The sequence below is a fragment of the Neovison vison genome, chromosome 7, assembly GCF_020171115.1.
Source record: "Neovison vison isolate M4711 chromosome 7, ASM_NN_V1, whole genome shotgun sequence".
NCBI lineage: Eukaryota > Metazoa > Chordata > Mammalia > Carnivora > Mustelidae > Neogale > Neogale vison.
In genome coordinates, this window is record NC_058097.1 from 124540622 (window position 1) to 124558049 (window position 17428).

Genomic DNA, 17428 nt, shown 5'->3' on the forward strand with positions numbered 1-17428 from the left:
GCAGACTCACCCCATCCATCTTGCCCACTTCAGCAAGCATTTGTCAAAAGGAGCTCCTGCCCTGACACACTGTGCAAGCATCTCCAGTAGGGACTGACGCCACTCCAAAGTGTCTCCTCACCTGAAGACAGTGGGAAATAACCCCACACACCAGCACATGGGCAGTTCCAGGAGCTGAACATTTTAGCTAGCCATATAGCCTTCCACTGTGACAAACACACTGGATGGAAATAGGTGGTTTGACTGACAGCTCCAGCCACCAAGAAAAGCGAACTCAGGGGACCACATATAAAGAGTACTCTGACAATTGGTGTGCACATAACTGCACCACACAGAGTGAAGACAGCTAGCCTGACTGCTGACGTTGCCCACCAACAAGCCCATGGTTATCTCAGACATATCCCATAAAAGCACAGGCACCAAACCCTGTACTATGAAACCACAGAAGGTAAAGGCGGTCAATGCAGCTTGCTAGACTGAAAGCCCAGTCAGCCAGTGGCTCAGTCACAACAGTAGTGTTTACACAGCCCATATTCCAGAGATGTCCCTGGACTACATTGTTCTGGTGAACAGGGGACACTGACAAACAGGTACTACAAGACCTCTTCATCACAAGACACTACTTTTAATACTAAGAGATATAGCTGACCATCTTAATACCTATAAACAGAGTTAGACAAAATGAGGCAGAGGAATATATCCCAAATGAAAGAAGACAAATTAACAAAATAACTAAATGAAATGGAAGTAAGTATTATGCCTAATAAAGAATTCAGTAATATCATAAAGGTTTTCAGTGGACCTGAAATAAGAGTGGAGGATCTCAGTAAGACCTACAATAAAGAGAGAACATATAAAAAGAATCAGTCGGGACGCCTGGGTGGCTCAGTTGGTTAAGCAGCTGCCTTCGGCTCAGGTCATGATCCCAGTGTCCTGGGATCGGGTCCCACATCGGGCTCCTTGCTCGGCAGGGAGTGTGCTTCTCCCTCTGCCTCTGCCTGCCTCTTTGTCTGCCTGTGCTCGCTCTCCCTCCCTCTCTTACAAATCAATAAATAAAATCTTTAAAAAAAAAAAAGAATCAGTCAGAGATGAAGAATTTAATAAATGAAACAACAACAAAAAAATACACTAGAGAGAGTTAATAGCATATTAGGCAATGTAGAAGAACAAATCAGCATCTGGAAGATAGATTAATGGGTAAACAAGCTGAACTACAAAAAGGAAAATTACTAATAAAAAAATTAAAAATTAAAAAAATAATAAAAATAAAAACTGGTTATGGGAACTCAGTGACATCATTAATTCTAGTGATATTACTATTATGGGGAATCCAGAAGAAGAAAACAGAAAAAAGAGGAAAGAAGACTTATTTGAAGAAATGATAGTAAATTGGCCAGTTTGGAGATTAAAGCACAAAAGCAATGAAATCAATTATATCTACAGGAATTAGTCTGGGGATTCACAGAATAAAATGATGTAAAATATGACATGGTATACAGAAAATGAGGAAGGGAGTAAAAATGTAGGACATGAATGTGTTCAAACTTAAGTCACCATCAAGTTAACAGACACTGCAATACACATAAGATGTTATATGTGAAACCAATGGTAACCACAAATTAAAAACCTGTAATAGACACACATACAAAAAAGAGACAGGAGCTCAAGCATAATATTAAAGAAAGTCATTAAAGCATAAAGACGGGGGTAAGAGGAGAAGAAAGGAACAGAGAACAAAAACAACTTATCAATAATTTCTTTAAATGCAAATGGACTAAATACTTTAATCAAAAGACAGAATGGATAAAAAAAGACTCACCTGTATACTGTCTACAAGAGGTACTTCAGACGTAAAGATACATGCAGACTGAAAGTTAAAGGATTAAAGAACATTTACCATAAAAATGGAAACAACCAAAAAACTAAAGTAGTAAATAAATTTTAACTGACATAAAGGGCGAGATTGACAGCAATACAATAATAATGACTTTAACACACTATTTACATCAATGGATCAGTCATCCAGACAGATGATCAAGAAGCAATGGCTTTGAGTAACTCATTAGTCCAGATGGACCTAACAAATATATACATAATATTTCATCCCAAAACAGCAGAATACTCATTCTTTCAAGCACACATTTGACATTTTCTGTGATAAATCACATTAGGCCCCAATACAATTCTCAGTATTTAAGAAGAATGAAATATAATATCATGCATCTTCCCACCAGAACAGTATGAAACTAGAAATCAATTACTAGAAATTATCTGGAAAGAACACAAATACATGGAGGCTAAACAACATGCTACTAAAAAAAATGTATGGATCAACCAAGAAATCAAAGAGGGGAAAAAAAAAAAACAAAACAGAACATGGAGAAGGAGTGTCTTGGTGGCTCAGTCAATTGAGTGTCTGCCTCCAGCTCAGGTCATGATCTCAGGGTCCAGCATCGCGCTCCCTACTCATTGGGGAGCCTGCTTCTCCCACTCCCTCTGCCTGCCATTTCCCCCTGCTTGTGCTCTCTCTCAATATATCTCTCTAAACACAGGATAAAAGAAATTGATAAAAACTGTGCAAACTCTTTTGGACACAGCCAAAACATTTCTAAGAGGGAAGTTTATAGCAATACAGACCTGCCTAAAGTAACAAGAAAAATCTCATACCTTGCAACTAAAAGATATAACAAAAGAACAAAGCTAAAAGCTATTAAAAGGAAGAAAATAATAAACATTATGTCAGAAATAAATGAAATAGAGACTAAAAAATAATACAAAAGATCAATGATAGCAGGAGCTTGTTCTTTTGAAAATAAGCAAAGCTGATAATCTTGAGCCATATTTACCAAGAAAAAAGAGGACTAAAATAAATAAAATCAGAAGTGAAAGAGGACAAATACAACACCACAGAAATGAAAGGACTGTAAAAAAATTATTATGAAAACTTACATATCAGCATATTGGACAACCTAGAAGAAATGAATAAACTCCAAGAAACATATAACTACAAAACTGAATCAGAAAGAACTAGGAAATTTGAACAGACCAATTACTAGTAAGGAAATTGAATCAGTAATCAGAAAAACTCTCAACAAACAAAAGTTCAGGAAAAGTTGGCTTCACATGTAAATTCTACCTAGCATTTTAAAAAGCATTAATACATTTTTGTTTTCAAATTGTGCCAAAATTTAAAGGAAAGAAAAATTTCCAAATTCATTCTACAAGACAAGCATTACCTTGATATAGAGAAGCTTTGCACAGTGGCAGTATCGTAGCCAATGAGATTTATCCGGGGCGCGATTATTGCTAATTAAAACCCTTGATTTAGAGAAATTTGTTGTATTTCTATACATCAATAATAAATTAGCAGAAAGAGAAATTAAGAAAACATCCCCATTTACAATGGTGCCAAAAAGAATAAAATATCTGTGAAGAAACATAACCAAGAAAGGAGAAATACCTGTACTCTGAAAATTAAAAAAATATATATCAGTGAAGGAAATTGAAGGTGACATAAACAAATGACAAGATATTCCATGCTCATGGATTGGGTAAATTAATATTGTTAAAATGTCCAAATCCTTCAAAGCAACCTACATATTTAATGCCATCCTTATTAAAATACCAACAGCATTTCCTACAGAACTAGAACAAACAGTCCTAAAATTTGTTTGGAACCACAGACAAACCCAAAGAGCCAAAGCAATCTTGAGAAAGAAGAACAAAGCTGAAGGTTTCACAGTCCCATGCTTCAAGAAATAATACAAAGTTGGAACAATCTAAACAATCTAAGCAGTATGGTATTGCCATGGAATCATACATATAAATCAAAGGAACAGAATAGAAACTGCAAAAGTAAACCCACAACTATATGGTCAATTAACCTTCAACAAAGGAGGAAAGAATATGTAATTGGAAAAAGACAGTCTCTTCAACAAATAGTGTTAGAAAACTGGACAGCAACATGCAAAAGAATGAAATTGGACCACTTTCTAACATCATACACAAAAGTAAACTCAAAATGGATTAGGACCTAAATGTAAGACCTGAAACCATAAAAATTTTAGAAGAGAGCTTAGTAATTTCTCTGACATCAACCATAACAACATCTTTCTTGATATGTGTCCTGAGGCATGGGAAACAAAAGCACAAATAAACTATTGGGAGTACATCAAAATAAAATGCTTCTGCACAACAGAGGAAACAACCAACAAAATTAAAAGGCAACCTACTGAATGGCAGAAGCTATTTCCAAATGACATATCTGATAAAGTATTAGTATCCAAAATATATAAAGAACTTATGCAACTCAACACCAAAAACAAACAAGAAAACCAAATAGCCCAATTTAAAAATGGGCAGAAGACGTGAACAGACATTTTTCAAAGAATATATCCAGATGCTAACAGACCCAAGAAAAGATGCTCAACATCAGTCATCACCAGGGAAATACAAACCAAAACCACAGAGATATCACTTCACATGTGTGAGAATAGCTAGAATCAAAAAGATAATAAATACCAAGTGTTGGCAAAGATATGGAGAAAAAGGAACCCTCACACATTATTGGTATCATTTTGGAAAATCATGTTGAGTTTCCTCAAAAAGTTAAAAATATAAATATCATATAATCCAGTAATGATACTTCTGGATGTTTACCCAAAGAATACAAAATACAATTTCAAAAGGATATATACACTTTTGTGTTTATTGCAGCATTATTTACAATAGCTAAATTATGGAAGCAGTCCAAGTGTCCATTGATAGATGAATGGATAAAGAATATATAGTGTGTGTGTACATGTGCATACAATGTTTCTCAAACACTATTACAGTGAGTATTGGCATCCTGGGGCTTTCATATGTGACATATGTGCTTTAACATTTTTAAACATTACATTTTTGAAATATCTTGCTTTTTCATCTCAGTTAGCCCGACTACTTGCAGTCAACAGTATCAGAAGACTAGGACAGTCCTTTGCCTTGTTTTCTGCCTTTGAAGCATGCCAAAATACCTTTTGTGTCAGGGACAGCCATTGCATATGTGACAAAAGATTTTTTCTTTCATTAAATAAACTGAATAAATCAAATTGCTTCCCCCAGAAAAGTGATGGGAAAGAAATAAAACTAGCCTATGGGTAAAGTCAAGTTTTGATAATACTGTTATGAAGCCTTTTAAAAATGATTTAAAAATGATCATTAGCCATCAAGTCCTTATGCATTAAAAAAAAAATCATATATATGTTGGTGATTGTATGTCAGTGATTGTGCTGTAGCTTTTTTGTGCTCCTCAAACTTCACTCATACTTTGTGTCAGAAGGTGCTGACATTTGGTTGTAAATTAAACATTTCAGTACGTGACAATTTTTACAACAGCACAACCTATATATTTGATCAAAACTCTGGAAGTAACACAGAAGAACTTAGATTATATATGCCATATGTTACCATACACTTTTTTTTTAAGCATTAAGGATTGAACAGCTTGCAACAGGGCTTTTGTCAGAAATTATCAGGTCAAATCACTTAAAAGGAAAGGGTATTTTTCTTTACTACTTGTTAAACATAATTAAGGATCATCCATCACTTTCTTCATGAAGTTTTTCATTTTGATCATCATTGCAAATGTACTGACTTTACCTGATTGTTATCATCAGTGGGAATTTGATCTGAGTGTTCCTGTCTTTGTTTCAGTATAAAGTAATGAATGATGTTACAGTTAATGGGGAAAAAAATAACACTTTTGTACTAGGCATGTTCAAGTCAATTTAACAGTGTACATTTATCACAGATAAGCCCTCTAAAAGGTGGCTATTTTAAAAAGCTATTTTCTGAGTTACTTTTCATTCTGTTAAATGGAAAATAAGCTTTCTGCTATAAATATTGGTGATTTAAGAAGTTTTAAGTTATTTTGGCAAAGATTTGCCTTTTATATTATAATCTACTAAAAATATTCATTTTTATTTCTAGTAATCCCAGAATGCAAAAAGAGTAACAAGCAGGCCCCCCAATAAAGGGTAGCATAAAATAGAAGCTCGGCAGGGAGCCTGCTTCTCCCTCTGCCTCTGCCTGCCTCTCTGTCTGCCTGTGCTCGCTCTCTCTCCCTCTCTCTCTGACAAATAAATAAATAAAAAATCTTTAAAAAGAAGTAAATATGTAAATGTAAGTGGAATCTGTTTTTAAAAAAGTACAAGTGAATTAACAGTTATATGATGAAGTAGAAATTTTCAAATTAGAGATTAACATGAAACAAAGGCCTGAAGTGAAAAAAATACAGTAGGTCAAATATTTAAGCACCATGAAATGCTTTCTTTAGAATGTTATGAATTGACTAAGAAAAGAATAAAGAATGAAAATGTGTTCCTGAAGATGGCAGTGGATAATTTATTAATGTTTTAATATAGCTGACTAATTGAACCTAACTTTCTATGGGCCTGTCATTTTATACATATTTGTTTTTGGAAATATATATGTATTTTTGGTATATACACGAGGGTATATATCAAATATATATTTGGGAAAATAAGATATGTATTTGAATTCTTAGGTGAAACAGATGTTATTAAAATAGCTTTGTGTAAAATAGTTGATGTTCCCACCAAAACACTAAATTTTTATGTTCCTTTAATTAAAGAATTCATCTATGATCATTGTTTTAGCTATTTTCAAATACAAATAATTTCCAAGTTTATACTTGTAATTCATATATCTCTCCATATTTTTAATTCATTTGTCCAGCTTCTGTCTAGACATTCCGAAAGTCCCTACAACATATCAAAATTTACAATTTTTTTCCTAGCCTATTTCTTCTCCTCTATTTTGTCTCAGTTATGCTGTTACCACCAACCATTCCTGCAAAAATATTGAAACATCTATTAGGGTCCTTCTTCCTCCTACCCACATGCAATCAGTTGCCAAATCTCTTTGATTTTACCCCTTAAATATTTTTCTAATGTACTCCCTCCTCGGTATGCCTCCCTGTTGACTTAATTCTGACCTTTATCATCCTTCACTTGGTATTTGGTATTAGCTCCCAACTTTTTCTGTAACTCCAGACTTAACTCCCTTGAATCCATCCTCTACCTGGCTACCAAGAATTCCTCCAAAACACAAATAAGGTTATGTCATTACTCCTTAATAGACATAACTGACTAGAGCCCCCATATCCAGATTTATCTTTTTGCTTCTCTCTCCTTTAAGGACATCAGTGCTGGGCTGTGATCCACAAAACAGGCAAAATGAGAATTGAAAAGAGGTGGAGAGAAGATTTTGACCTCTTGAGTCAGTGCATTTGTCCTTTCTCTACCATTATTCCTCTGCCACTAACACCAAGAAGGGCTGAAAAGAGGTTGTGAAGGTGTGAAAGGCCAGAGGATTCACACACACACACACCCTCTCTCTCTCCCTCTCTCTCTTTCTCTAAACTCAAACCAGATGGATGTTTATGCAACTAATGTATCATTGAACACTACATCAAAAACTAATGAGGTACCATATGTTGGTTAATTAAACATAATAAAAATAGCTAACTAACTAACTAAATAAATAAAAGAAGTCCTGGAAAGCAGATTGGATGAAAAGAAATAAAAAGTAGTGACTGTCAATAAAATAAAATGAGACTGGATTAAGTTTCAAAAAACAAAAGTGACCATTAAACTATGGATCTACCTAAGACATAATTAAAGATGTTAAATAAAAATAAAGCACAATTGGGGGGTGCCTCGTGGCTCAGTGGGTTAAAGCCTCTGCCTCCGGCTCAGGTCATGGTCTCAGGGTCCTGGAATAGAGACCTGCATCAGGCTCTCTGCTCAGTGGGGAACCTGCTTCCTCCTCTGTCTCTGCCTGACTACATGTGATCTCTGTCTATCAAATAAATAAATAAAATCTAAAAAAAAAATAAAGCACAATTGAAAGCAGTGGTTTTATAAAACAAAATCAGATTATTTTTACATCCCAAAGATTTAAGATTCCTCAACACTCTGATTATACTCTCTGGTTGGACATGATCCCCTAGGCAGTTTTTTTTTTTTTTCTTTTAAAGTGATTCATAGCTTATGTCATATTATCTATTTCTTAAAGTGACAGTGCTAAATAAAAGGGAGAGATCATCATTTTACAGGTGTAGAGGTTGAGGATCCAAGACATTAAATAAAAGGTTCACAGTTATTCATTTTGGAGTTCTAGATTATAAATAGATATTTCTATAGTTATCAGGTCCCTGCAGTGGAATAGAATAGGAAGATGGGACAATTCAAACCTTTTTTTTTTTTTCTTTTACTGCTGCCAGACAGTCTGACATTAAAATTAATTAAGGTCGAGGCACCTGGGTGGCTCAGTGGGTTAAAGCCTCTGCTTTCTGCTCAGGTCATGATCCCAGAGTCCTGGGATCGAGCCCTACATCTGGCTCTCTGCTCAGCAGGGAGCCTGCTTCCCTGCCTGCTTCTCTGCCTCTCTGCCTGCCTCTCTGCCTACTTATGATCTCTGTCTGTCAAATAAATAAAATCTTTTTAAAAAATTAATTAAGGTCAATTCATGTTTTTATTTTCTTCAGGAAAGGAGTTCATTCTAATAATCTATTTTATAAAAATGTCTTTATGTGGTCATCTGCTCAGAGTATAAAAATAAACAGAAACCTCTCAGAGATTAAGTAGGACCTATAACAGAATGGAGAACCCAGATATGGACCCTCAATTCTGTGGTAAATATTTGACAAAGCAGGAAAAAATTCTCTTCAATAAATGATGCTGGGAAAATTGGACAGCTATATACAGAAGAGTGAAACTAGATCTTTCTCTTACACCATACACAAAGATAAACTCTAAATGGATGAAAGACCTAAATGTAAGACAGGAATCCATCAAAATCCTAGAGGAGAGCATAGGCAGTACATTTTTTACATCAGCCCACAGCAACTTCCTTCAAGGAAAATTTCTAAAGGCAAGGGAAACAAAAGCAAAAAAAGAACTTTTGGAACTTAATCAAGATAAAAATCTTCTGCACAGCAAAGGAAACAGTAAACAAAACAAAGAGGGAACCCACAGAATGGGAGAAGATATTTGCAAATGACACTAAAGATAAAAGGCTGATATCCAAGATCTATAAAGAACGTCTCAAACTCAACACCCAAAAAACAAATAATCAAGTGAAAAAATGGGCAGAAGACATGAACATACACTTCTCCAAAGAAGATATACAAATGGCTAACACACATGAAAAAATGTTCGTCATCATTAGCCATCAGGGAAATTCAAATCAAAACCACATTGAGATACCACCTTACACCAGTTAGAATGACCAAAATTAACAGGACAGGAAATAACAAATGTTGGAGAGGATGTGGAGAAAGGGGGACCCTCTTACACTGTTGGTAGGAATGCAAGTTGGCACAGCCACTTTGGAAAACAGTGTGGCGATTCCTCAAAAAGTTAAAAATAGAGCTACTCTATGACCCAGCAATTGCACTACTGGGTGTTTATCCCAAAGATAAATATGTAGTGAAAAGAAGGGCCACATGCACCTCAATGTTCATAGCAGCAATGTCCACAATAGCTAAAATGTGGAAAGCACCGAGATGCCCTTCAGCAGACAAATGGATCAAGATGTGGTCCATATATACAATGGAATATTACTCAACCACCAGAAAAGATGAATCCAACTTTTGTATCAACATGGACAGGAGGAGATTATGCTAAATGAAACAAGACAAGCAAAGAAAGTCAATTATAATAAGGTTTCATTTATATGTGGAGTATAAGGAATAGCATGGAGGACATTAGGAGAAGGAAGGGAAAAATGAAGTGGGGGAAATTAGAGGGGGAGATGAACCATGAGAGACTGTGGACTCTGGAAAACAAACTTGAGGGTTTTAGATGGGATGGGAGTAAGGGGATGGTTTAGTCCTGACCTGCCTTCCAAATCCTGGTGTATTCCCTGTTATCTTTCCGTATCACTATACTTACGTGATTGTCTTTCCTGTTGACTTGTGAGTTCCTTTTAAGGGCAAGGAAATTATTTCACCCTCTTAACCAGTTTAACACAGTGATTTAGCACACAAGGGATTCTCAGTAAATGAATGTTGTGTGTGTGACTGATGGATGACTATCAACTAGTGAATTACCAGAAATACTAAATCCCAGCGACCAATTTTAATGAGTTCAGAGTTGTTCCTTTTTAATTTCTCAGGCTCTATTATGTATTAATATTTACTCCTTTAGAGTATAAAATAAATTGAAATTGAAAACAATATATTACCCTACTTACTCTGTTTTCAAATTTCTATCTATTTTCAACTTTTCAACAAAAGTGATTTGGGGGATCATTTTATTATTTTTAATTTGTTTTGTAGGATTTAGAAATTTACATATTGATGACCAGATAACTCTCATCCAATACTCTTGGATGAGCTTAATGGTGTTTGGACTAGGATGGAGATCTTATAAACATGTCAGTGGACAGATGCTATATTTTGCACCCGATTTAATACTAAATGAGTAAGTAGTAACTTGAATTTTGTTTGTATTATCACATAAGTGTATATGTAGGATAATCTTGAAAATTACATTTCAGTAGATGATTACACATTTAGTATCCCAAATAATAGAATTTTCCTAAAATGTTTATCAGAATTATCTCAGGATATAACTTAACAAAACAAAATTTAAAAATTATATTATTATAACAGTAATTTGATATTTGGAGATTTCCCCTTTTGTTTCAATGTATAGTAGTCATCTCAAATCCATTTTTTTAAACTTCAAAAGTGTATCAAGAAACATACTTAAAGATAAAATGTTATACCTTGGTACTAATGAAGATAATGATATAAATTAGAAGTATTTTTGCTTGAAATTATTGACTTACCTTCAAAAAGTAAAGATATTCCCTCTCCTCCTGGAGGAAAAAATCAGACTGGTAAGTTATTTTAAAAACTGAAAGATAAATATTTCAATTTTCTTAGCTACATTTAAATTACCATAATTAATTTTCTATGTATAACCTTAAACTGACAAGAATCTTTTCATGGAAATATTTATACCATTCTACTGATGAATGCTGACTCAGAATTATATGACATATTGTTACTTTTGTTTTATAGTTAACAGATAATTTTCATATATTTTATTCCATTTTGCCCTATAATCCCTTGAAATAGGTAAGGGATCAGTCAGTGTCCTTCATTTTACAGTTCAGGAAACAGGCTCAGAAGAATTGCATATCCTACCAAAGAATCTAAGTGACAGGATTAATTTTAGCTCTTCTGAGTCAAAATCTAGTTTTCTTTTCACCATTTGTGTTAGCAGCATATGACTAATGTGGCTATTGCAGAACAGCTCATGGTAGAGAAAATACCTTTTTTAAAAATTTTCTGCAACCTTCAGAATTAGTGTTTGGCCTTGTCAGTTACTTAATTTTTTGTAATGTTCTCTTTGTTACCATACATTTCCCCTAGAATAGTTCATGCTATAACTCTTCTACACTGAACTGAATAAACAGAACTATTCTACATTCTTCAGTTTCTGTGAACTGAATCCATTCTCTGATTGGATTACACACAAAACTTTATTTTTTAACAGAAAAAAAAATCAGTAAATACATGATTTCCTGAGTGTTCCTAAACTCCACATATCAATTCCTTAAGTTTTTAAATGTAATAATAAAAGTGAGAAACAACATTAATCTTTGTCAATATGTATTAAATATGATTTCCTAACTTTAAAATTTTTAACCTCAAAAATTCACTATTGTAAATAGTTTATTAGTTTATTTTGTTTAAAATTCAAAATATTTGTTTACAAAAAGACATTTTATGTAATATGTAAATTACCAAATCTCATTTTCTCTGATAAACTATACAGACTGGCTAAGACACTGTATATGTGTTTCTTTTTTCCTGTTCCTTTTTCTTTTGTGTTGTGTGTGATACAAGACAGAGGATGAAGGAATCATCATTTTATTCATTATGCCTCACCATGTGGCAAATCCCACAGGAGTTTGTCAAACTTCAAGTTAGCCAAGAAGAGTTCCTGTGTATGAAAGTATTGCTACTTCTTAATACAAGTGAGTGAGTACAGCAATTTTTACAAGATGTTTACATTCTTAATTTTTAATTCATTGGGAAAGTTGTAAATGACAATATGATTATATGGTTATACATGAGGTATGATTCTTAGATTGTGGTTACAAAGGAGAAATACCTAATATACTGTCATAGACATTAATAAAATTACTTCATATTTCTCAGGTTTTACATAATTGTAAAATAGCTCACCAATTAGGCAATTTTTTTCAGATAAAATGTGCTTAAATGACTTTTTCATATTCACCTAATTAGGTATTATGAACTAATTAATACTGCATAAACACAAACTATCTTGCTTCCACCCCCATTCCACAAAAGACTTACTATGTAAAATACACAATTTTGTTTGGAACTATTTTATTTTATGTCAAAATGGGCAGTTATAACACATAACCTACAAAGATCAGTAGTATAACACAACAGCAGTTTATTTGTCACTCATATTCACAATGCAGTGAGATAGCAAGAAAACTCATGTTCCTTCCATATAGGGGCTGCACCCTTTCATAGCAGCTTGAAGTCCTCCGGTGGATCTAACTAGAAAGACAAGCAGCAAGTGAGAAAAGACCTGGAAGTGGGGCCTAGAAGTATCATGTCACTTCTACCCACATTTCATGACCTATATTTAACAGTAGCATGGCTGGGAAATTTACTGTAGTTCTATATGCAGAAGAAATATCATGAAACATAGCACTGGTCACCAGAAGGATGGGCAAATATACATTTCACTCTTTCTCATATACAAAGAAAACAAACATCTCTGCCTCAGTGGATCCCCAAGTGTCTGGGTGGGAAAATTTTTAAAAACTGCTTTTGCTTTTCACCTTTTTCTGTGCCCGTTCCATGCATAGGTAGGCTCAGCCTTTGAATATCTGAATTGATCCTTTCACTCAGTGATTTGAAAGAGAACCTAAGGGAGCTAAGGTGAGCCAAGGGTTTTTCTCAGTAGTATCTTTTCAGGGACTTCTTTCGAGTAGCACAAACCTCAAATAGTTGAAGGTTGGGAATACACATCAGGGAAAAAAAGACAAAAAAGCTAAATCCTTAAAAAGGAAGTTTTCTTCATGAAATCTATGTAAAGACAGGTACCAATACAGGATCTAAGTATCCATAGCCCTATCCCCATACTTTGGGAACACTATTTGGATCAGAGACCTTCAGGCCTAATTTGAAAAAAGAGCATAAATTGGGCTAAAGTACTGGTATGGAACTAGCCAAGAGAGTCAATTAAAATAAATTCAATATTACAGCAGTTAACTCCTGTCCTTTTCTTGGTAGTAATGAATCCTATAGCAGTTGGGTTAGAGATAACCTTAGATTTCCCAAATTGGTTGTTATTATTAACATAACTCTATATTTATAGATCGGCTACATTATGCTGAAGGGCCAACCCCTCCCCCCAAACCTCAGTAGCTTAACAAAAAAAAAAAAAAAAAAAAAAATTAGGTATGTATCTTTCCCACTATATGTTCAATTCAGATCAACAAGAAGGCTTTGCTCAGGTTTCCAGGCACATGGATGCTCTATCTTGACATTCTTCTCTAATCACTAGGCCATTGGCAAGGAAAGAAATAGTAAGGGAAGGAAATGACATATGTATAACTTTCAGTCACATACCATAGAAAACAAGATTCTTGGTCACTTGCAGCTTCAAGAAAAGGGAAAAACAGCAATATTTGGTGAATAGTACTTATGATTTCTACATTCTAATAAAAATCTTAATGAGATATTTGAGGAGAGACTTGGCAAAGCTTTAAGAAATTCATCTTTAATCTTAAAAAATAAGTAGAAGTGGTGGAGGGGTGGGAGGTTGGGGTACCAGGTGGTGGGTATTATGGAGGGCACGGCTTGCATGGAGCACTGGGTGTGGTGAAAAAATAATGAATACTGTTTTTCTGAAAATAAATAAATTGGAAAAAGAAAAATAAATAAATAAATAAAAAATAAGTAGAGAAGTATTACAAAAATTTTGAGGTGAAGATGGAATTTAGAATTCTACCTAATTAATGCAGCATGAAAGAAGAAAAAATACACCAGTATGAATCAAGTCAGACTAGTATATATTAGAACTTAATATGGTGTAGTGGAAGCATCATGAATCAGTGAGTATGGAGCAAATTAATATTGTTAGGAAAAATAAGTTTTATATTTGGGGAAAACTTGGTTTGTATATTTAGCTCAAATTATATCTTACATATCAGATAATTCATTTAAGTGTACAAAATTAAAATGTTAAAACACACTAAAAGGAATTTAATTGATTTTGAGATTTCAAATAAGAGTTCAGAAATAAATGCAATTGGAAAGTTGACAAAGGAAAAGTTCAATGATTTGATAAATAAGTATTTAAACCTCTAATTTGCTATTAAAAATTAAAATAAAGATCTTCATGAAAATATAGCAAGTTGAACACACCATTGTTCCCTCTAAAACTACAGTAAAATATTACTAAAGGGATTTTTTAAGATATAAGAGAATGAGAAGAATCAATAACAATAAACTTCTGCAAGCCAGCAAGCAGAGCTAGGTTAGCATATCTGAGAAGTTTGGATTTTAAGGCAGAGGAAAGAAACAAACAAACAATAAATACTTTGATTTGCAACACCAAATCTCTGGCATGTTTCTCAGTTGGCAACAGCAATGATTTTTTGAGATGGCAGTGAAGGTAGAGTTAAAAACACAAAATTCTTTTTAAAGTCCATAACCAGAAATCGTCCAACCATGAAATTGTCCCTCTCCAACTCAGGCAGAGAACTTACATTGAGTTTCTGAAGAGGATATAACAGAGGGTGGCTGGATTGTTGAACTGTAGGCAGGCACTGTTAAGGGCTAGCGGTCCTATAATGACAATAGATTAATTATACATCAAATGTTGAGACACCATCTTCCAGAATACTCCCTTCACTCCAAGAACATTGTTATCCAGGTTTACGTCCTCTAGACAGGAGAATGCAAGATTGTTCTCTGCAGAATCTCTTTCACCAGAAATAAAAAGAACTAATATGTTCATAGCAGGTGTTTCTCTTTGAAACATCTCAGCCAGGTTGCCCTGTAGTAAAACTCACAATCAATAAGCACTACCTATTGAAACAGAACTGTGATGCGGCCTTGTAGATTTCCACTCCTGAATATAAATAACTAAGGCACCTGAGAGAGTCCTTTAACATCAAAGACAAATCAAAAAGAAAAAAAAAAAAAGGCAACTAGGAAGACACAGAAGGTGTAGGGAGATGAAAACCTCAAAAACATTAAAAAGCTATCCCTCTTTAGAAAGATAATAGAACATATTGCACCAAAGAAACAAGTAATGGATACTGTGAGAAAGAAATAACACATTAAAAACAAGGAGAAGTGAGTTGGGGGAAATTGGAGGGGGAGACAAACAATGAGAGACTGTGGACTCTGAGAAACAAACTGAGAGTTTTGGAGGCGAGGGGGGTGAGGGGGTTAAGAGAGCCTGGTGATATTGAGGGCACATATTGCATGGAGAATTGGGTGTGGTGCACAATGAATTTTGGAACACTGAAAAAAGAATTAAAAGCAAAGAACTTTTGGAAATTGAAAATCGAAAAGCAGACTGTGAATATATATATATATATCTATATATAGATATATATAGAGAGAGAGAGAGAGAAAATGAAAGCAGAATTTAAATGTCAGTACAAACACTGGTAAACAAAGTTAAGACACCTCTCAAAAGTAGAGCAATAACTCCCAAAATACAGAAAATCAAAAGTGAGGAAGCCCAACATGCAAACAGTTGGAGTACTAGAAAGAGATAACAGGAAAATACATAGGAGAAGAAATCATCAAGGAAATAATTAGTCTTAAAGGTGTTTGGAAAATTTCATTTAAAAGAATGAAGATAATCATCAGAAGTTATTATCAACAGTTATATGCCAATAAGCTAAGCAACCTAGATGAAATGGATGCATTCCTGGAAAACTATAAACTTCCAAAATTGAACCAGGAAGAAATTGACAGCCTGAAGAGACCGATATCCAGTAACGAGAATGAAGCAGTGATCAAAAACCTCCCAAAAAACAGAGCCCAGGACCTGATAGATTCCCTGGGAAATTCTACCAAACTTTGAAAGAAGAAATAACACCTATTCTCCTAAAGCTGTTTCAAAAAATTGAAGCAGAAGGAAAACTTCCAGACTCTTTCTATGAAGCCAGCATTACCCTGATCCCCAAACCAGGCAAAGACCCTACCAAAAAGGAGAATTTCAGACCAATATCACTGATGAATATGGATGCTAAGATTCTCAAAAAGATCGTAGCAAATAGGTAAAGAAAGGGAAATTAGAGAATCGATTCCATTTACTATAGTACCAAGAACCATAAGATACCTAGGAATAAACCTAACCAAAGAGGTAAAGGATCTGTTCTTGAGGAACTACAGAACACTCATGAAAGAAATTGAAAAAGATACAAAAAGATGGAAAACCATTCCATGCTCTTGGATTGGAAGAATAAACATTGTGAAAATGTCTATACTGCCTGGAGCAATCTATACTTTTAATGCCATTCCAATCAAAATTCCACCAGTATTTTTCAAAGAGCTGGAGCAAATAATCCACAAATTTGTATGGAATCAGAAGAGACCCTGAATCGCTAAGGAAATGTTGAAAAACAAAAATAAAACTGGGGGCAAAATGTTACCTTATTTCAAGCTTTACTACAAAGCTGTGATCACCAAGACAACATCGTACTGGCATAAAAACAGACAAATAGACCAGTGGAACAGAGTAGAGAGCCCAGATATGGACCCTCAACTCTATGGTCAAATAATCTTTGACAAAACACGACAAAATATACAGCGGAAAAAAGACAGTCTCTTCAATAAATGGTGCTGGGAAAACTGGACAGCTATATGTAGAAAAATGAAACTCGACCATTCTGTTACACCGTACACAAAGATAAACTCAAAATGGATAAAAGACCTCAACGTGAGACAGGAATCCATCAGAATCCTAGAGGAGAATATAGACAGTAACCTCTTCGACATCAGCCACAGCAACTTCTTTCAAGATATGTCTCCAAAGGAAAAGGAAACAAAAGTGAAGATGAACTTTTGGGAATTCATCAAAATCAAAAGCTTCTGCACAGGGCAGTAAAGGAAACAGTCAAGAAAACAAAGAGGCAACCTATGGAATGGGAGAAGATATTTGCAAATGACAGTACAGACAAAAGGTTGATATCCAGGATCTATAAAGAACTCCTCAAACTCAACACACACAAAACAATCATATCAAAAAATGGGCACAAGATATGAACAGACACTTCTCCAATGAAGACATACAAATGGCTATCAGACACATGAAAAAATGTTCATCATCACTAGCCA

The 17428-nt window shown here is 34.5% G+C and overlaps 1 protein-coding gene and 1 pseudogene across 3 annotated transcripts in view; both read left to right on the forward strand.

Moving 5' to 3' along the window:
* PGR (progesterone receptor) overlaps window positions 1-17428 on the forward strand; it is a 103103-nt gene that overhangs the window by 75312 nt on the left and 10363 nt on the right. For all 3 annotated transcript variants that reach the window (XM_044258251.1, XM_044258252.1, XM_044258253.1), the window contains 2 exons: window positions 10346-10490; window positions 11927-12057. In XM_044258251.1, the coding sequence (XP_044114186.1) occupies window positions 10346-10490; window positions 11927-12057 (276 nt within the window). The remainder of the gene's footprint in view (window positions 1-10345; window positions 10491-11926; window positions 12058-17428) is intronic.
* LOC122914736 lies at window positions 3250-3382 on the forward strand (annotated as a pseudogene).